Genomic DNA, 21,721 nt, shown 5'->3' with positions numbered 1-21,721 from the left:
TAAAATAGGGAGAATAATACCAGTAGTACATGCCTCACATGGTTTGGTTGGTTTAGGTTTTGGGATTTTTTTTTTGCTATAAATGTAATAATGTTTTTAAAATATTCTGAAAATCTTTAAATGCTTGTTGTTATTAATATCATTATTATTAAGATTATTGTAAAATGAATGAGTTTCATTGAGGAAATGGCAAAAAGTAAGGAATGTTCATGAGGTCCCCATTTTTCTTAACCTCTCTGCAGGCTTTGACATTGTCAATCATCTCTTCTCTTTTATATTCTTTTTTCTAGGTTTTTGGGACATCACTATTTCCTTCCTAGTTCTTCTCCTACCTATCTGATTGCTCTTTCATAGTCGCCTTGTCTGGATCTTTTGTCTAAGTAACAACCACAAAAACTAGGTGTTCTACAGGGTACTTCCTGGGCTCTCATCTTTTAAACTTCTCTACCATTTTCATTTAATAAGCTTATTAGCTCCCATAATTTCAATTGTCATCTCTATGCTTATAACTTTCAAATATATGGCCCTTCTATCTCTAATTTTATGATCTCCTGAAAAATGACTTTTAAGGTTACATCTAGATCTTTTCCCCAATTTTCAGATTCATATAACTAAGTACTTAGATATGTCAAACAGAATATCTAAAAGATATCTTAAACTTAACAGGTCCAAAATTTAATTGATTACTTTTCCCCTACACTTCCTTTTTAATTTCCCTATTACTGTTAAGGCACAACCACAGTCCCAGCTATTCAGTCATGAAATCTATATGTCATCCTCAACTTCTCACTGTCTCTCACATTTTATATCCAATCTGTTGCCAGAGCTTGTTAATTTTACCTTCATGATATCTTTTGCATATGCCTCCTTTTGGGATCAGACACTAGTGAATATCTCATTAAGTCATTGATCAATGTGATTATTTTCTGTCACAAGCCTTTTCCCACTCTAGTGTCTTCTCCATTTCACAATTAAAGGGATCTCCTAAAGCAGAGATCTGACTCTACTACTCCTGCTTCCTACCTCATAAACTGCAATAATTTCCTATCACTTCCAAGACCAAATTTAAAACTCTCTGCAGTGAGTTCAAAGTCTCTCATAATCTGCCTTCTTCCACCTTTCCAGTCTTTTTAAACCTTATACTTTATCCTCCATACACTATGATCCAATGACAATAATCTCCTTACTATTGTTCAAACATCTCTTAGTTCTGGATATTTTCATGGATTGTGCTCCATGCCTAGAATACTCTTCCTCCTCATCTTCCCTCCTTGGTTTCCCCAGCTTCCTTCAAGCCCAGTTAAAATTATACTTTCTATGAAAATTCTTTTCTGATCTTCTTTTGGTCCCTCTGTTGATTCCTTCCAGTGCTATACACAATGATTGGCATATAATAAGAGCTTAATTATTGTTTCTTGATTGAGTGGTGACTATTTCCTTCAGTGACCCTTTAGTAACTGCTGGTGCCCAATGTCCAATGAAAGTACAAAGTTTGATATCAGGTGATGTGGTACAGTGGGAAAAGCAGAAAATTTGGAGTCAAATATTGGGGATTCAAAGGAGGACCACTACTTACTATGTAAAGGACTTTTGACAATTTGCTTAAGTACTTTTATGCACTGTAAAATAAGGGAATTGTTCTACATTCCACGCTTGACATTTGCATTTCTGAAAGTATGATCTGTTTCATAAGACTGTTGGATTTGGGATTCAGGAAGACCAAAACTCAATTCTTCCTCAAGACCTTATTAATTATGTGATCTAGGACAATTCATTTAATGACCCTGGTCCTCAAAGAAGGGATTGGATTTATGAATTCTAAAGACCTTTTCATCTCTAATTATATAGTCTTCTGAAAGATGACCTTGAAGGTAACATCTAGACCTAAAATCAACAATGCTGTGAAGATCCTAGGAGATATGATAGGTTATTTCAAACCTAACACAGAATATATTATTTCATTTCTGAGATAGAAGTGGAATGGATCAATCATTTTGTTGAAATCACTCATTTTGTAGGAGGGAGAAACAAACAAACAAACAAACCCAAAGAATTAAATGACTTTTCCATGACTACATAGCTGGTAAATGGCAAAAGCAGGACTTCAAATGCAATTTTGTTTTCATTGTAGAATATTCCTCTTCATGCAAGGTTCAGGATTTGTGTGCATTCTATTGTTATAGTACAAGAAAGGAGAACTTGTTTTTTGTTCTTGTTGTTGCTATTTTTTTTATTAAGTCCACAAATACTTTGATTCACAAGGAGGAGGAAGTCAATTGAGCACTAAATAAAAACTACATAATAATTTTAAATAAATTATTGTGAAGTAAGTTAATGTGAAATAAATTTTTGTTCACATACTTATTCACCTATTTTTCTCTCTTTAAATTCTCCCACTGCTTTTCACACTCCTTTGATTTTTAAAGAGAAAATAATGAGATTTTTTTTCTTAACATCCTTTCCTCCTATAGACAGTTGGAGTTGTCAACTGACAAACTTCCTGAAGGCTAGGTCAGAATAGTTCATGGGCATCAAAAAACAGACTTGGGTTGAATTTCAGGTCTAATACTTTGGAAGATATCCAAATGTAGGTAGATCATTATATATCCCTATGCTTCAGTTTTCTCATTTGTAAAATGGGGACAATAAACATAAGGTTATTATGGTTAAAACATTTTATAAAACTAAATGCTAAAGGAAGGTGAACTATTATTATTATTATTATTATTAAAGACTCTGCTAAAAAATCAAGAGTGATTGTGCTTAATCTCCTTTTATAACTTGCTCTGACCAGGCCTTCAGAGACTCTTCCAAGAGGCTAATTAAACATTAAGATGAAATCGCCAGTATTTGAGCCCCACCAAGAAAAGGTGCAAAGGTTGTAAAAAGGCCTAGGATCAAAGGTCATGGGGCTGGGAAAAAAGAAAACAAAAAACGTGGAGAGCATTTAGTACAAAGAAGTGTAATTATATACAGAAAGTATTTTGTTCTGTTTTTTTTTAATCCAAAGGATACTGATTTATTGAGTAGTAGCTGAATATATTGTAATATATAAGTATAATGGAAGTCTACCATGCTGAAAGAAATGAGTAAATAGGTTATTTTGAAGAGACCTGGAAAGACTTATATGAAGTGATTCAAAAAGGGGCTGAACAGAACCAGTGGTACAATTTACATTATATGAGGATTATAAAAATAAGTAATTTGGGGAACTTTTGTGAGCTATTAAAGAAAAAATGAGCAGAACTAAAAAAATAGTATGTGACTAATGAAAACATTGAAAGACTGAGTTTCTGGGTAATTTATAATTGATTTAGTAAATTAAGTTAGCTGGAATCCATAAATTGGTGATCAGTGATTTCTATTGGTAATGAAAGACACTAAAATGCTTTAAATCCTTTTTGAAAATGAATCCCTCTGATAAGTAAAAATCAACCCTGATTGATGGAAATTTAATGAGGAGTTAGGCTAAAAGTCTTTAGTTCTTCCTGATGAGAACTTGGTCTGATCTTGAGACCCAGCAGTCTCAGGTCTTCTGGACAAGGAAAAATCATCTCCAGATATACTTCTCTAGTTACTTTTTCCTTCATGACATAGGTTGCCCCAAAATCTAAAGAAAAAACCAAGGACAGAGTTTGTTCCTCCTAGTAAAAGCTTTCTCAGACTGGATTCTGTTTATATACACTCACCAGAGTCTATCTCATTCATTAGTTTTTTAACAATTCTTCTGGTCAATATGTACCCTTAAAGGTTACTCTAAGAAACATAAGGCATATTCCTATTTAACCTTCCCATTCTAGGTAGGATTTAATAATTCTCTTTTCTTTCAAACTTCATTCAGCAATTATTCTTTGGAGTTCCCTTCTTGGATCTTCTAAAATATTTTTTTTCAAACTAAAGCAAAGTAAATTTACATGTACCTACAGACTTAGAAGGAAAAAAAAATCCCCATCCCCCCAAAACACTAAAAGTTGTCATGAGTACAACCAATCAGCTTTTAAACTACTATGTTTGAAGAATGTAGACAAAAGTTAATTTATTTTAGGATTGCTCTCCATGAGATAATTTTACTTTTTATCAGTCCATGCAAGTCTTCTCAAGTTTTTCTGAATTCTTCATATTTGTCCTCTACTATAACATAAAAATATATTATCATATTCCTATGTAATAGGACTCTTCAATCATCGTTCATCACCATCCTAATAATCAGCTCTGAGGGAGCTTTGGGATCCAGACTTCAGAATATAAGACCCATAAATGAGAGTTTCCTGATTGGCTGTTGAGGAGACAAACTGAGGGCTCAGACAATCTCTTAAAGAAAAAAAAATGGGGCAGCTAGATGGCATAGTAGATAGAGCACCCAACCAGCCTCAGGCCCTTAACATTTCTTGCAAGTTGTATGACCCTGGACAAGTTATTTAACCCAATTGCCTCTCACAAAAAAAAAAAAAAAAAAAAAAAAAAAAAAAAAAAAAAAAGTTACAGTTTCCATCTGGTATTGTTTTACCTAGAAATCTTTAGGTGAACAAATGTGATTCCAATTAGGAGTGAGGAAGGACAGAGTCCTTTATCTGCTTGAGATTCCTTATCTATCCCATCACATGAAAACTGGGGCTAGAAATCATTATAATGACCTCGTATTTAAAATCAGCTGGAGTCAGGAATTCAGGTTAAGGGAAAAATCTTCAATATTTATGGAAGTGAAGAGGTGAATAAAGATTGTGATAGCAATATGGGCAAGAAAGATTGCTATAGCAATATGGGCAGCTGCGACAGGAAGCCAGCTAACAGAGAGAGATCTGAGCTGAGCAAACCGTCACAATAGCAATGCCAAAAGTCTCTCCTTCCCCTTCCTTTCCCACTCCCCTGCCTCCACCCACCAAAATCGTCATTTCCTATACAACACATCAGGATTTGCACAAAGAGTGGGCGGGGGCCATTCTTTCTCCAAGCTTATATATTAATAGAGTATGGTACAATTACTATTTAGCCTCATGTGCTTGGGACCTCAGTGCATCAACTCAAGCCTCAGACATAATTGTCATGACTAGACAAAATTGTGCCTAAGTCCCCAGCAACCCCTTAATTTTTTGTGTTTCCTTTCCTCCAGTATATCACCTCATGAATGTGAATGGTCTGAAAGTTTATAAGCAGCAACAATATTTTCTACCTGAGAATTTTCAAGAATAGACTGGTCATAAAGGAGTATCTGTTGAGAGAAAAGTCACAAAAAAAGTCATCAGTCTTGGTTTTTGATTTCACAGAGGATGCTGCAATGAAACCCTTAATTAGCAGTACTCCATAATAAAAATCATCACTATCATTTATATAGAACTTTAAAGTTTTGCAAAGCTTTTTGTAGATGTTATCTTATCTGATTCCTACAATAACCTTAGGTAGCTAAGGAAGAAGGTATTATTATTATTCCCATTTTTATGAGGAGGAAAATAAGGTTGAGAAGTTAAGTGACTTGATCAGCTAATGAGTATCTGAAGCAATATTTGAACTTAGTTTTTCCTGCCTCTAAGTTTAGTGCTCCATACCACATAGCTATTTTAATGTTGTGAAATCTATCAGTCTCTCTGTCAACTGTATCTATAATTATATATTAAATTACAGAATCCTATTATGTGCTGTTGTTCTGCTACGTTTAACATTGCTTTCCTAGTAAGAATAAATGATCTGTTTTATATCTATTTCATATTATGCATAGGGCATCCTTTTTTTTTTCTTTATTTCAGTCTCTTCTTGGATGTTAGAGCAATAGTTATTACTATAATTAGCAACTTTCTCCAGAACTCTGGAGCAGGGATGATGTGCCAATGACAACAAGGAACCCAGTCTCCTAAGGGAGAGGTCAGGCTTTCCCAGAGATAAACCAAGGCAAACCACAAGATCTGAGTAAAGAATAGGGGTCACCAGCATCTGTGGCTACAGCTGAATGGTGCCCCTATAATGTTTTATATTAAACATACACTACAGTTTGTTCAAATTTCCCCCAAATAATATTCATGTCCAGGTCTTGATATAATAAAAGTGTTGCTAGTAAAATACTGCTGGTATTTTCTGTAATAAAAGTTTTACAGATGCCTGAATATGCCTGTACACGAGTCCTTACTCTCTTTGCCTCTTTGGGACATATACTTAATAGTAACATCAGTGAGTCAAAGGGTATGAATAGTTAGATGACTTTGGGGGATTTGGTTACAAATTGTTTGCCAGAATGGTTGAACCAATTCACTTGATGATTTGTTGTGTATTCAGTAGAAATTTGTGCTTCAGAAAGCAATTGGCCTAGGTAATATCTCCAATCTCCTAAAAGTCTCTGAGCCTCATTCAAGTTCATATAGCTAAAAAAATAGAATACAAAGTATTCAAATCCAACATTCTGACTCATAACCCAGTACTTTCCTCATCTATAAAAGGAGACACTGAATCAGATGGAGTCCAAGGGTACCTTCTAGGTCTAAAATTTTATGAGTCTCTGAATTACCCATTTTCTTTCACAGAATGAAAAACAACATCATCTACTGTACATGAATTGACTTACTCCACTCACACTCTCATTTTTTAAATGCCATTCAATTTCATTGATTATTGATTCCATAATATTTTTCCCCAGGATTTGAGATACAGAAAAGAAAAAGAATAATTGGACTGTCTTGACATGCCTTCTAATCCTGTTGTCCTACCTGCTGTTTTAGTTTCCTTAGGGAAAAAATATTCACTTGGAACCTTTGAAAGGTCAGGATCTTCCTAGCATTTTCAGTAAAGTAAGAAATAACTTGGACCTTCAGATGCCTGGCATAGTTTTGTAGTCATTCTTGCAATTTTAGGAAAGAATGAAAATTTGCAAATACCATTTGTGTATGTTTCATCATGTGAATAGCTCCATTTTCACTCCTTTCTTACTTTTGTAAACATATTTTTTTTTCCCTTTCTGGGACAGAAACATAACAACATAATGATAATATTAATATAGGGTTTTATACCTTTCAAAATTGTGTTATAACAATTATTATATATATATATATATATATTATTTAACCCTCTTATAGATGCTAGGGGTTATTTTTATTATTTCCATTTACTAAATAGGAACATTGAAATACAGAAAAGGTAAGTGTTCTGTAGGTCTAAAAGTATTAAACTGAAAACCCTGTCATCTAAATACTTTCAGGGGCTGTATCAATAGTTATGTGACATGGGAAAAGTAACAGCCTCCTCAGAGCTCACCTTGCTTACCTATAAACTGAATTAAAATGAAATATATTATCTCAAGATCCTTTCCAAGTCTAAAGCAATATGACTTTCCCAAATCAAATTATTAGTTAGTTGCAGAACCAGGACTAATACTCAGAGTTCCTGACTCCTGATGGGAAAGTAGAATGAAAATAAATCTCTATTAAATGCCTATGACATACAAACTACTGTACTAAATGCTTTACAAGTATTATTTCACTTGATTCTTGCAACAGTGCTGGGAGGCAGGTGCAAGTATAATCATCCCCTTTTTACATTTGAGGAAATTGAGGTAGGCAGAAATTAAGTGACTTAGTCAGCTAGTAAATGTCTAAAGCTAAACTTGAATTTCCTAACTAGATTTTCAAGAACATCTAGTCCAACATTTTCATTTTAGTAAAAGGGAGATAAGGATCCATACTATGTTACTTGTCAAAAGTTCATACTGCTAATTATTGACCAAGGAACCACTAGAACTGTGCTCTCCTGACTATAAATCCACCAAATCTTTCCTTTACAACTCATCACGGGTAGCTGAAGCTGCCACATCCTCCTTCCCTCTTTACTCTCCCCTCCCCTGCCTTCTTCTTTTTCCCTTCCCCCTATGAATTTCAGTCTCTAGGATGAGGCATATTAGCCTCTGTGAGATTACTCAATTTTTAAGTTTAGTTTTCTTTTTCTTTCAAAATGTGGCAAAGGAAGAGGAGACTGTGGATAACATATGCTAAGTAAATACTTTAATTAGGGCTTGTCTTCCCTGGAGGCAGTGCAGTTGGCCTGGGCTCCCCTTCTCTCTGTCAGACAGTCCCACTCCCTCAGGATTGGCTGCTGTGAGCAAGAGGGCTGGTTCCCTGGCAAGGTATCGGTGAAAGGCAGTAAGCTGCCGGTAAAGGTGTGGAGTTGGTGCCGTAGACAGCACAGACTGACTTATGCTTAGAGAGCTGGAGTTTCTGTCCCTCCTCGGGCAATGAACTAAAGACTTTGGAACTGAACTGAGCTCCCAGGACATTAACGCGGGAGGCTGCCCTAGCACCGGCCTCTTGCATTTTTCTGCCCTGAGTTCCAGCCACCCCAAACTCACATGCCAACTGAGCTCGCTGCGAGCCTGGGAATGCATGCCCTCTCCGACCTGGATTCCTCCCTGACGACCCGGCTGCTCCACAAGGGTCCCGAGTACCTGCGCCGGCAGATAGACAGAGGAGATCGGGCCAAGAAGAGTGCTGTGGAGAGACTAGCAGCCGATAAGGCCAAGTATGTCAAAAGCCAGCAGGTAATTGGCACCAAACAGGAGCCTGCCAGGCTGAGCTCAGCTTCAGAGAGCAGCAGTGAAACCTGTTCTGTGGAGAGCAGAAGGAGCAGCAAGGACTCAAGAGGGAGAAAAGAGTCAGACAGCCGGGATGTCCGGTGCCCTACTCCCCAGGCGTTTCCCGTGACCCGGAGAATAATTGGCAGGAGGCAAATGAGGCCAGACTCCCTCGTTATCTATCGCCAGAAGTGTGAGTTTGTCAAAGGCCAAGGCTCTGAGCATGCAAGAGGGGGCTTGGTGAGGAAGATCCTCCAGAGTCCCAGCAAAGAAAAGATGTTAGTGTCCCTGGACATGCCCAGAGTGAAGGAGGAAGTCAGAGTGGAAAGTGAGGAGCCCCAACTGGAGAGCAAAGAAGCCAAAATGGACCCTAAGGAGGCCGGGCTGAATGGTGAAGAGACCAGATTGGAAAAGAAAGAGCCCAGAGTGGAAAATGAGGAGACGAGAGTGGAGAGTGAGGAGCCCGGCGCGGAAAACAAGGCCAGAATGGACAACAAGGACACCGCCCCTTCCAACTCCCCAGCACCCACCCATCTTGGTGACCCTTCCGGGCAGGACAAGATGCCTGTGAAGACAGCTGTGGCCCCGGCTGATCTCAAGGAAGTGAAGAGAAGAAGCCTGCACCGCTCCAAGTCTGACATCAGCTCCCGCTATTCCAAATCCTTCTCAGAGTTTGACACCTTTTTTAAGTATTGTGGCCTGGACCCTGAGGTGGTGGAAGATCTGGGAAAGGAAAACTTCTCAGCAGGATGGGACCATCGATCCTTCAAGATCCGCAGCGTTAGCATGGCCACCTCCGAAGGCGGCTTCTCCCATCCCAGCGGGGATGAGGGGCTGCTGGAAGAAGAAGTGACGGAGCAAGTTCCCAGCACCACATCAGTGATAGAACGCAATGCCCGGATTATCAAATGGCTATATACCTGTAAAAAGGCCAAAGAGACTCAGAACCAGGACATTCAAGACTTAGCTGGTAAGAAGCTGGTTCCTGATGCCACAGAAGCACGGTAAAACCAAGGTGTGTCTTGGGCCAGTCCCAAATGATTCCTATGTGTGTGCATTGGAAAGGGAAAGTGGGGAGGAGGGCTTTACAATGCATTTGGGATAGGAGAGTGGCTGAGTTGTATAACTGGTCTTAAGAGCACAGCACATTTCATGTATCATGTAGCTAGAACTGGAAGAGACCCCAGAGACCATGTAGCCCAATCTCTTCATTTTATAGGATTTTTCCTATAATAGGAATTTCTCCTAAAATAGGTAGGTAGACTTAATTTGCTTTATTAATGCTAGATAAGGAAATAAAAGTAATCAATAGTTTGTAGTAATGGGGACCAAGAAATACTTTGAGGACTAATAGAAATAAAATGAGGATCCTGGGATGCCAGGGAAAACAGGATGACATCTGGACAGGTGCCAGGAACCCCAAATAGCGCAGAGTTCTCCAGTTATTGTCCTAAAGCAGGCCCAGTGTGTATGTGGGATGGGGGGGAGGAAGAGAGGAACAAAACATTGGTACATTTCCTGTTGTTTCTTGCGTCATAACTGACACACCTTTCTTGGATCACAGGTGAAAAGAACCATGAAATAACCTAGAAATTTTCCTAAGATTTCAGTAGAACACTCTAAATATACCTGTGTTCATCAAAATAGTCTGGCTTTATTGAGCAAACAAGGGGTCTTTGCATTCTTGTGAAGGTTGTGCTTAACTCCACTGTACAAAAAGTACAGGATATGCAGTCTCTGAATCAGACACCAATCACATTTCCTTCTAGGCGCCAATTGAAGTTGCCTGGGATAGCTTGAGCAGGTTTTCAACACTTGTCAAAGTATGGGAGCTAGAATTTATTGGGATATAATTTATTTAAATTAACTCATAGGCTTTTGTGTGAGTCTAAATGTTTTCTGATTTGGCACCTTGTTGTGACTGAAGAAAACATCAGTTTTAAGTTGAATTATGCTCTTTCTCATCTGGAATACAAGGGGATGGGACTAGATGGCTTCTAAAATCATTTCCCCCTCTCAGTCTTAGTTGATTGGCAGTTTTCAAAGAAATTTATACTTTAAAAGAAAGCACTTTGTCTTCAGATGGAAGGTTACACTGTAACTATGTAATCAGGTTTATAGTAGCCTCAATTTAAAATAAAACAAAATAAAAATCTCTGAGTCTAGAAACTATGATAGGTGATACTTTGAGAGAATCACTTACTACATTTGGTCTTTGTGTTGACTGGATTTAATGTATCACAGGGGGCCTAATTCAACAATATCCTAAGAAGGTATCTGATCTTCTCTGCTATAATATTCTGGGGTGTCTCCAGGCCACCAGTGTGAGATGTTATATATCATGAAAAGAGCAGAGATGTAGGAGTTAGGAGACTTGAGTTTCAGTTTGGGCTTGTTACTAACTGGCTGGGTGATTTCAGGCAAGTCATTTAACTTTTTTTGACTTCTCTTTCCTCATTTGTAAAATGAATAGGGTTGAAATAGATGTTATCTTCTAGTTCTATCTATACAATTATCTTCTAATTGTTTCCAATCAGTATGATTTGGAGGAAACATACTGGACCTAATGTTAGGAGACTACATTTAACACTGTCTTTGATGCTTTTTAATTTTTTGAACTTAAGGAAGTCACTTTAAATCTCAGGGCTGGAGCATTTCATCATCTGAAAATGGTATTCTTTAAAAAAGAATAAATGATCTCTAAGATTTCTTCTAGCTCTAACACTCTCCAAATCTTTGTTTCCAATGCAATAGGTCAATCCCCTCCTTTTGAATAACCGGGATTCATCCAGGATGAATTCTATTTGTTGATGTAATACCTAAGTATTACCTAAGTACCCCTAGCAATGCTCCACTATATGATACCAATTCCTCTCTTGCCACCAATATGCACAAAGAAAAACTCAGGTATATCTAGGAAAACTGGACTTTGCATTATTCTTGTACAGATCAGAAGTTTAAGTTGATACCTCTGGCCCTTTCTTTTGAAACACATCTTCCCCAGAGTCCTTCAATAGTAGAAAGGATCTCTTTGGATTAAAATTATTTCTCACATCTTTAAGGTGAGAGAGGTAGAATCTAGATTATTAGAAGCCTGGGGAAATATGTGCTTGCATGTGTTTAGGGGAAGGTAGAAGGGTGGAGAGAAAGATGCTAGTGTTAAGAGTAGCCAAAGTGAAAAGGCCTAGTAGGCAAAACACAAGAGTCTTGGGATCTTTATGATCTGTGGAATGAGCTTAACTATAAATAAAGGGCAAAGTGTATTGAAAGTCCATTTTAAAAGATACTGCCTAAGGCACTATGTAAAAGGTACACAGAAAAGCAAATTTCCTTGCAAGGTTTAAACCAATATCCTACAAAGCTAAATTGAATCTTGCTTTGCTTTTAAGCAGATAAGTGGGAGTCAGGTTTGAATGTTAAGGAGTGCAGATCAGAAAATGACACCTGAATTCACAGAAATAAAATCTGAAAGCCTCTGAATGATAGCACTTCCTTTCCTCACTCCCCCCTTCCATACCAAAATAGTGATTTGCAAGGAATGAACTAATTCCTTTCATGAAGTAATCTTTCCAAAGCCAGCTTTACTTTTCAAACTAGGAGCAAATGCAGGAAGTTTGCTTGGGCAGCGAAGGCTGTCACCTGTATGACAGAAGCACGTGGTTTCAGAGTTAACTGCTTCCCTCCCCATCTTCTGGCCAAAAGAAAACAATAATGTCACCTGATTTATGAGAAGGGATAGAAGCACAGGTTTGTGAATTTATACAAATAATCTGAGGCACTTAAATTCACTTACTATCCTTTCTCCTTTAGTCAGATCCTAGAAGGATTTTGCTCATTTTCAAAATTGTTTTATGTCAGCATGGGAGAAGATTGATAAGTGAGACACAATATACAAAGTTTGCTATAACAAATGTCAGTCTTAACAGCAACTCACATTTTTTTTTTAGTATTTGAACATTTATAAACTGCTTTCTTCTGCAATAACCCTTGTAAAATAGGTCTTTAACCTTGTTTTACAGAGATGGAAACTGAGGTTTAGCGAGGTTAAATGACTTGGCCATCCATGGCCATGTAGCTAGAAATCATAAAGATAAGAATCAAACCCAGGACTCACTCCAAATCTAACATACTTCTCCAAAAGATTCATCTGGGACATGTGGTCCATTAGGCCTAGGACAAGAATGAAATCCCTGACTACTTATTAGCTGGCTCCATGTATGAATAGGAATAGCACTGGATTTGGGATCAGAGAATCTGGGTTCAAATCCCAGCTCCCCTCCCTGTGTGTTTAGTAACCTTTGGAAAAGTCATTTATCCATGCCTCAGTTTTTACCATCTGTAAAATAAGGAGTTTGGACTAAATATCTTGTGAGGTCTTTGTAATTCTAGAACTATGATACTATGACCCTTACTACCTGTGTAATTTGGGGATAAGCTATTTAACTTCTTTGGGTCTTAATTTTCTTATCTATAAAATGAATGAGTGGACTAAATGATCTTCAAGATTCCTTAGGCAGCTAAGTGGTATAGTAGACAGAGCTGGTGATCAGGAAGACTCATCTCCCTGAGCTCAAATCTGGCTGCAGACATTTACTACTTGTATAAACCTGGAGAAGTGACTTAATCTTGTTTGCTTCATCTATAAAATCAACTAAAGAAGAAAATGGCAAACCACTCTAATGTCTTTGCCATGAAAACACCAAATCAGGTCAGAAAGAGTGGAACACAACCGAACCACAGAAAATTCCTTGCAACTCTAGGTCCATGATCCCATTTATTAATTTCCAAAGCACTGACAAAAATATGAGAAGGCAGCAAGATTATGGATAGAAAATTGGTTTGGGGGAAAGGGAAGAAGAAACAGGCATTTATTAATCACCTACTTCATGCCAGGTACTGTGCTAAATAAACTCTTTACAAATTTACCATTTGATGCTCACAACCCTGGCAAGTAGGTACTTCCTTATTCACATTTTAAGGATGAGAAAATTGAAGCAGACAGAGATTAAGGGACTTGCCTTGGTTCACATAGCTAGAAAATATCTGAGGCCAGATTTTATTTCAGGTGTTCCTGACTACAAGCACAGCTCTCTATAGTACTGGGTCACTTCATTGTCTTTGATATTATATGGATTAGAATTCCTCTGAAGATTTTTTTTAGTTGTGTGATGTTGGGCAATTTCTCTTTAAGCCTCAATTTCTACACCTATGAAATGGGAAACATAATACCTACTCTGATAAGGTGTTAATGAAGCTTGAATGAAATGACACATATAAAACATTATGGCAAAATTTAAAACATTAGATAGATTTCAGTTCTTAACACATGCCTCTCCTCCACCACATTAAGGGCATAGAAAAAGCAATGTAGTAATCTTTGTTCATGACCACAAAACCACCTCCTATAATTCATTGCCTACAAACATAATGGACTCTTCAAAAGACAAGCCAGGAGAGGCCAAATAATCTCTAAACACCTAAGCCTCCAGAACTATGGAGCAACACAGGAAGTGAAGCAACAATTGTGGCAGCAGGGATATACTATTTGTAACCTGGAAAGTAAACAAAGACTTTTTCCACTGGAATGACTAGTTCCTGAAACCCATTCCTTCAATCCTATGAGTATATTATAAACAGGATCTCTACTCCTCCCCACAATCCCTGTTTGGTAGGAATACTTGTGTAATTCATATGGGACTCTCCTTTGATCTTACAGTAAATATTCAAAGAAACTAAGGGAGGTGTGTGTGTGTGTGTGTGTGTGTGTGTGTGTGTGTGTGTGTGTGTGTGTTCAAAGGCTTCTTAAGTAGGGGAGTGGAATTATTTAATTGGATGCCTTCCAATACCTCAAAGGAGGTCAATGTATTAATACTTAAGAGTCCTAAATGATTTCTAGCTGAAGAATCAGTTAGGTTTATAAATATCTTCACTGGTTCAAAACTTGGCTGCTTCTACTTTTGATACATTCACAAAACATCAAAACTAGAAAATCACCAAAAAGAATTATAGAAACCAGATATATTTATCTTGGTTAGCCATGAATAATGGGCAAGAGATCAGGGAGTTACACTATTCCCTTAGGGTGATGGGAAGAAGAGGGAGCAGTGAGAAGCTATATTAATTTCATTTTATTTTGTTCTTTTATTATTTTATTCTTAACGTATCTTAAACACACACACAAAAGGAAGGTATTTCCATATGCAAAATAGTACAAAAAAAAGAGGTTTGTATATGAAACCATAAATCTTTGTTACACACAGCTTATCTTTGTAAAAAGCATACAATCAATCCAACATGTTAAATTCTAAGATGTCCTATATGTATTTTCTCTTTGAAATTTCCTTCCATCCTCTTTTGTGCATTTTAAATATTTCGATGATGAATTTTAGGGAGGCAAAGGGAAAACTCAATCATTTGTGTCTTGTGATTTGTGTCACACTATTCCCCCTTTGGAAAAAAAGAGAAAATAAAAACCCTTGCTATGAGTAAAAATAGTCAAACAAATAAATTTAAAAGTCTACTGGTTGTTCAGGTATATAAATGTATGTTTTATTTTGCAGCAGAAGTCCATCATTTCTGACCTTTGGAGAGGACCATTAATCAGAATTCTTAACTCTTTCCAAATTGGTTGTCTTTACAATATTATTAGTGTATAGTTTGTTCTCCTGATTCTTCTCACCTCATTCTGCATCAATTCAATCTCATCTTCCCAAGTTTCTTCTGCTTGTCCCTTTCATCATTTATTATTTCTAATTCTTAATTGTTTTCATTCCAATTATTCTCCTAACAGTCAGTTTTAATTTGACATATTGGAGAAAATCCAAAGTTTAGCCATAGGTACTGAATTAATATTTTGTGAAATGAATGTTTTTTACATAATTTCAAAGTTAATTTAGTTAAACAGTGTTCAAAAACAAGTCAACAAATGTTCATTAATGCCTACTATGTACTTACATCTTCTTTTAATGAGTTCCGGAGTTTTCTGCTTGAAATCAGCCCAAAATACTCATGAAAAATGAAAAAAAAAAGAAATAATAATCTAGTCACTGCTAATATTCACAAGATAGAAAAACCACAATCATATGACCAATCCACAAAAAATAGGGTTACATTTGAACACAAACAAATTCCAACATTTTCTAATATCAGTAGATTTTAAATCAATGACCAGGGAGAAGGAAAGTGTCACATTCCAAGGTTCCTACTGGTTGGGCAGTTACAGCTAATAGATATCATTCAACAACTTTCATGCCTTGATTTTATATTTTTATTTGGTATTATATATATATATGTATATATATATACATATATATATATATACATACATATATACATATATATATATATATAGTCAGTTGTATTTTTAAATAAATACTATGAAATACACATTTTGGTAAGTTTAGGTTTTTCACTTTTTTGCTGATCTAACAATTAATATTTCACGAGACAATACAAATTCCACTCACCTCACTCTTAATAATATCCCTAGTACCCAACAAAAATAGAACTGAAATCCTATTCCATTATTCCTAACCACACTATCCAGATGATTTGGGCTTCCTTTGAATGCACTAATATCTTCAAAAATCAATGGTTCAATTTTGATTAGAGGAGTTTTTTTGCTGGTTTATTTTTTGTTGTTGGTTTGGGGGGGGTGTGTGTGTGTGTGTGTGTGTGTGTGTGTGTGTGTGTGTGTTTGGGGTTTTTTTGGAAGTATAAAGAGGGAACTTTGGTTTCATCAATGGAGTAAAGCACATTCTTTGCAAATTACAGCCTATGGCCCTGGGAGATTAGGTAACTTGCTCAGAGTCATAAAGCATGAATATCATCAGAGGCAGCATTTTGAATCCAGGTCTTTCTGACTTGAAGGCAACTCTCTATGCTACCCCAGTTTAGGAGGATAAAAAAAAAAATTAAGTGGGAAGGAGTGGGAATCAGCAGTTTTCTATACAGTTAAACTACAGATTAGTCTCAACTTCCACTGACTTTGTGAGGCAAGAATTGCCAAGCAATCCTATCAAGCCTATTTCCAATCTAGAGTTTGTGCTACATTTTTTGAAGCCTTTTGTGTGAGCACAGGCCAGATTTTTTGGTCTCAACATACGCAACAATTGCAGTGGAGAAACAGAATAAATGAAAAAAGCAAGTAAGGAATCAAGTCTGGCCTTTCTTCTCTTCCCCTTTGTCCTAGACTTGAAACTCTGTAGTAATCAAATAGGCAAGCATATCATCCAATAAAGCTTATGAGTACTTCTGAAGACTTTGAAAAAGTTGGCATCTATATGTGTTCAAATATTTTCTTGCTTTTTTGTGAATTGTAGTTTTCAAATCTTTGAAGTTTTAGCAGTGACTATTTTAATACTCAAAGATCTTCTCTTCATTCTTCATGATTCCTTAGAGTGGCTACAAGTTTAAACCCCAAGGTCCACTGAAGTGGTTAAGAATAGAAAAATGTTTTCATGTAGCAATCATTTAATTAATGAATGCTTTTGAAATTGAATTGCTGGAGAAATTACACACAAGCATTTATTCATTCATTTAAAAATTAAGTACATTATCTATCTGGTCTTAAAAATTTATGTCAGCCATATTGTCTGACCTCATGGAGCTCACAATTTAAGTGCAGGATAAAATGCAGACACAGGTAGCTGTGATATTCTCCCTCTTTTTTTTTTTAAGAAGATGAATTTATTTATTTATTTATTTATTGTTGAGGCAATTGGGGTTAAATGACTTGCCCAGGGTCACACACTTAGGCAGGATTAAGTGTCTGAGGTCACATTTGAACTCAGATCCTCCTCACTTTAGGGCTGGTACTCTATCCACAGTACCATCTAGCTTTAATATTCAATGTAACATGGTAAGTCCATTAGACATCAGCAAAACAGATTTCTGTTTGATCTGAAGAAGCAAGGTAGTCACTAACAGAAAAGAAAAAGATCAAGGAAGGTTTCCTAAAGGAGGTGGCATTTAAATTGGTCTTTAGGGGATGCATAAGCATTCAATAGGAGAAGAAACCAGTTTAGGCATAGGGAATGGTAAATGCATAGAGAGAACAAAGTACATTCCATTCTTTCTGACTTCAGGTTCAGCTTTTTCTGTATATAGTTTTCTTGGATTTATAAATTGATGAATAAGAATTTCTCTGAGGATTTTTATTAGTTGGGTGATATTGGGCAAGTCACTTAATCTCTGTAAACCTCAGTTTCTATATGTGTGAAATGGGAAACATTTTTATTACTATCTAGAAAAAGATGATGACAGAGAATTATAGAAGGCCTTGAAAAAAGATTTGAATTTAGAGTTTGAACCAAGATATAAAAATGATTTTTAAACATTTAGTTACAAAGAAAGACCCCTGATACAATTTTTTTCTCATTCTTTAGAAGATCCCACCAGTTATTTTAAAAGTGGAGAGACTGTCATCAAATCAAAGAAGAAACTTGGTACCCTAATGACTTTGGATTTGAATGTTTCCAGGTTCCTGGCACTGATAACTCTGGTCTTTTCCTTCTTCCCCAGAAACTTTCCTTGAGATGGAGGATACACAGAACAGATCGTGGACTGCTTAATCTCCCTAAAGTTTCTACTTGTCTGACAGAACTTAAGAAGGATTTGTTGCTTCCTCAGAGGAAATTTTTGTCATCTCAAAAGAGTCTAGAGGCTCTCCAGCAAAAAAAGTGAATCTTTGAGTGACAGAGAAATTGGAGGCTCAGCTGAGATATTTGGAAAGAACATCAAATTTAGATGGACCTAATGGTACAACAAGCTGCTAAAATATTTATTATTTTGAAGGTGGGTCTGTGCCATGATATCATGCTGAACCAAATGAGAATTAGGTGATTATAAAAAGAATATCTACCTATCTCTCTGCCTGTAGAAAGACCTAAAGACACTTAGCTTAAACTAAATATTGTATTCTATTTTTGTACTTACTTTATTGTGGTTAAGCTCTTAAATTACTTAAGTATTTATTTAAGGTGGTTTTAAAAGCACCAGACAGCATATGCAGCTTATTTTGGGGAGGTTTTGTTAAATAATAGTCAAATATTTTTGTATGATAAAGCTCTATATAAATATGACTGCCTGTACTATACAGAGGACTGACTATTCTAATGAATGTTTGTAACAAAGCATGAAATTATTTTCCTCAGCATCTCTGTGGGTCATGGGAGGGGAAAAAATACATCATAACATTGATAGAGATTCTTTTCTTTGCCAACTGATATCCCATTATGAGAATTTTTTCCTTAGTCATTACTCTAAAAGTGCTGCTATTTATCTAAACATTAGGTGATACCCTTGGTTAAAATAGATAATGTAAAGATGGGGGAAACTAATCCCTTTATTTGAAAGTATGCAGTTAATTCTTCACATAAATGGACATGTATTGCTTCAAACAAGATAATTTAGTGCTTTTTTTACTGCATTATGAGTCAAATGCCCCTTAAACCAAAGTGGTCACACATCTATTCATAGAATGGAGGAAAAGAATTTGATTTCACTTTTAAATTATTGGTTGACAGCTGAGCATTCATTAAATGTGTGGGGGCTGAACCTAGGTATGCCTTCGAAAGTGAACATTTGGATAAAGATAAAAAGAGTACTCAGAATAGAAGAGCAGATCTCCTGCTTCAGTAACCCATACTCATCTATGATCTAGAAATTATAAAGTAGCCATCAGAGTAAGTTAGTATTGCCAATTCATACTGTTCTTTTTGCTCACCATCTGGTGACAAAGTTCTGGGTATTTATTAGTTCTAGATACAAAAATAAAAAATTGCAATTTCTGCAAAACCTTACCAGAAGAAGACTATTCAATAACCACCAGAATAAGGAATCATCTACCTTCAAACAAATTTCATTATTAAAAGAATGTTCTTATTAGAAATAACACATTTAAAGATTATAGAAGGCAAAACTATCATTTAATATAAGAAATAGCAGTGGTCTTTTTACTCCCATAAAGAAACAGTTGGCCTCATTTCAAACTATATATATATGCAACTGTAAAGTTAATTATGATCATATCTGCCTGTACCATACAGAGAACTGACTATTCTAATGAATATGTTTGTTCACTTGTTTAAAAGATATTCTTTGTACATTGCCCTTTTATAGGGTTTAAAGTCCATGATTACAGGACAGTTTTGTGATAAAGAGATCAGTTCTATACTATAGCTACTTCTATTTAGATTCATATTAAAACCTGCTTTTGCCATAGAACTACTATGCTGTTTATTATGATGTATAACAAAAATAAAGTTGTATATTTCATTTACACATATGAAAATTTCACATTGTGCCTATTCTGTCCTTTTATAGAAAAAAGAATGAATATAGAAATATGAATATAGAATCTAGAAATAGGATGATTTCTCATAGAATGAAAATAGAAAATAGAATAAATTTCAAAATTAGGATAATTAATTTTTTAAAAATTTCTTCTATGTTTTCTTTTTGATTCTCATATTTCTTTACTACTAATGATAAATAGTATCACTATACAGATAATACAAATGTTATTATATATCATGACCTCTCTCTGGAAAGAAATCAGTGAACATCATTGACTTATAAAGCAATACTTTCTGAGTTTGTATAGAATTGATTTCTTTATAGAAGGAATTTTTTTTTTAATAGCTTCATTGTCTTATCTTCTAATTTATGTTAGCAAGGTTAAAAGTCCATCACCATAGAGGGAACTATTTCTTTTTTCAGATTTAAAGTTGTTTGAATTAATGTCTAGTTTTGTCATATCCTGTCCTGGAAAAATGACTATAGCATGTTACGATTTCAAGGAAGATCAATCCTATCTCTTACTTGGAGAAGTACTACCAAATTCCTAGTGATTTTACCTGTTTGGAGTGTAACCTTTAAGCTCACTATGGTCACAAATACAGTTGTAAAACAGGATTTAATTATCTTAATTAGTAAATGCTGTATACAAGAACTCCTTAATAATCAAGCCAAAATCCATTCTTGAACCACAATTATCCCCTGGATCCCATGTAGGGAGACTCCTCTAACTAAAGTCCTTGTACTTGACTGAAGAAATATTCAGGATAGGACAGAATAGGCATCAAATAAGTAAAATAAGTTTGCATAGATTACTTTTTATGTAAGTATATGTATAGGTATATATACACACACACACAAATCTTGTTATAAAGGAGTCTACATATCTGTGTATATGTATATATATATATACACACACACACATGCACATACACATACACATTTGTATAATAGGATCATAGATTTAGAATGGTAAGGATTTAGATCAACCCTTTCATTTTACAGAGAAGGAAATTGAGGCTTAGAGTTGTTAACTGACTTAACCAGAGTTATATAGCTAATAATTGTCAGAAAGAGGCTCTAAACCCAGGTCTTCCTGACCAAAATTTGGCAGTTAATCTACTATACCATAAAGCTTGCCTGTAATGTCCGGATTAGCTTTCTTGAGGTTTCTGTTTCTGTCTCTGTTTTCTGTATCTCTTCTATGTTTGTGTTGAGCTCAAGCTCAAGCATACACTCATTTGAGTCTCTCTCCAGTCTGCTTATTTCAAGTCCTCTCAGCCTTTATATATACCTTAATGTAATGACACTATCACACTGAGCATGTGCCAACCATAGAACCATTACATCACCATACTAAGTATATGTGTACTAGAGAACATTATCTCATCAATTCCACTGAATTAACATCTTGTTGTAAGTATCCTTGTCCTAAATATACTTCTCCAGAGTTCCAGCCCTTTACATCTCCCCCTTTCTTTTTTTTTTTTAAACACTGGTGGTGGTCATGCCCTCCCTGATTTCTCAGGAAGGGAGGTGAAAACACCAAGAGAGAGAGAGAGAGAGAGAGAGAGAGAGAGAGAGAGAGAGAGATGATCACACTCTCCCTGACTTCTCAGGGAAGTGAGAATACTAAATCAGATACTGTTAGCAGAATTCCTCTGGACTGAAGAATCTTACTTGAAACAGGTATACATAAATACATCAGCTTGGAAGGTATTACATAAGCACATAGTAATATAACACAGGCTAGTAGTGATGTAACAAACAATATGAATCAACATCAGGAATTATACATGTCTATAAATCCTAGAAGAATAACAATCACACATATACTTCCTTCAGCAGCTAAGAGATAGTCACAAACCAATCTATTGT

General features: G+C 35.9%; 1 protein-coding gene across 1 annotated transcript; it reads left to right on the top strand.

Moving 5' to 3' along the window:
- Positions 1-7,933: 7,933 nt before the first annotated feature.
- On the top strand, positions 7,934-19,838 carry FAM110C (family with sequence similarity 110 member C). Its single transcript, XM_051976021.1, has 2 exons — positions 7,934-9,560; positions 18,068-19,838. The coding sequence occupies exon 1, from the start codon at positions 8,324-8,326 to the stop codon at positions 9,551-9,553; it is 1,230 nt and encodes a 409-aa protein (XP_051831981.1). The 5' UTR covers positions 7,934-8,323; the 3' UTR covers positions 9,554-9,560; positions 18,068-19,838.
- Positions 19,839-21,721: the final 1,883 nt, after the last annotated feature.

This window comes from Antechinus flavipes, chromosome 2 (assembly GCF_016432865.1).
Source record: "Antechinus flavipes isolate AdamAnt ecotype Samford, QLD, Australia chromosome 2, AdamAnt_v2, whole genome shotgun sequence".
NCBI classification, from domain to species: domain Eukaryota; kingdom Metazoa; phylum Chordata; class Mammalia; order Dasyuromorphia; family Dasyuridae; genus Antechinus; species Antechinus flavipes.
This window is presented reverse-complemented; position numbering and strand designations above follow the sequence as displayed.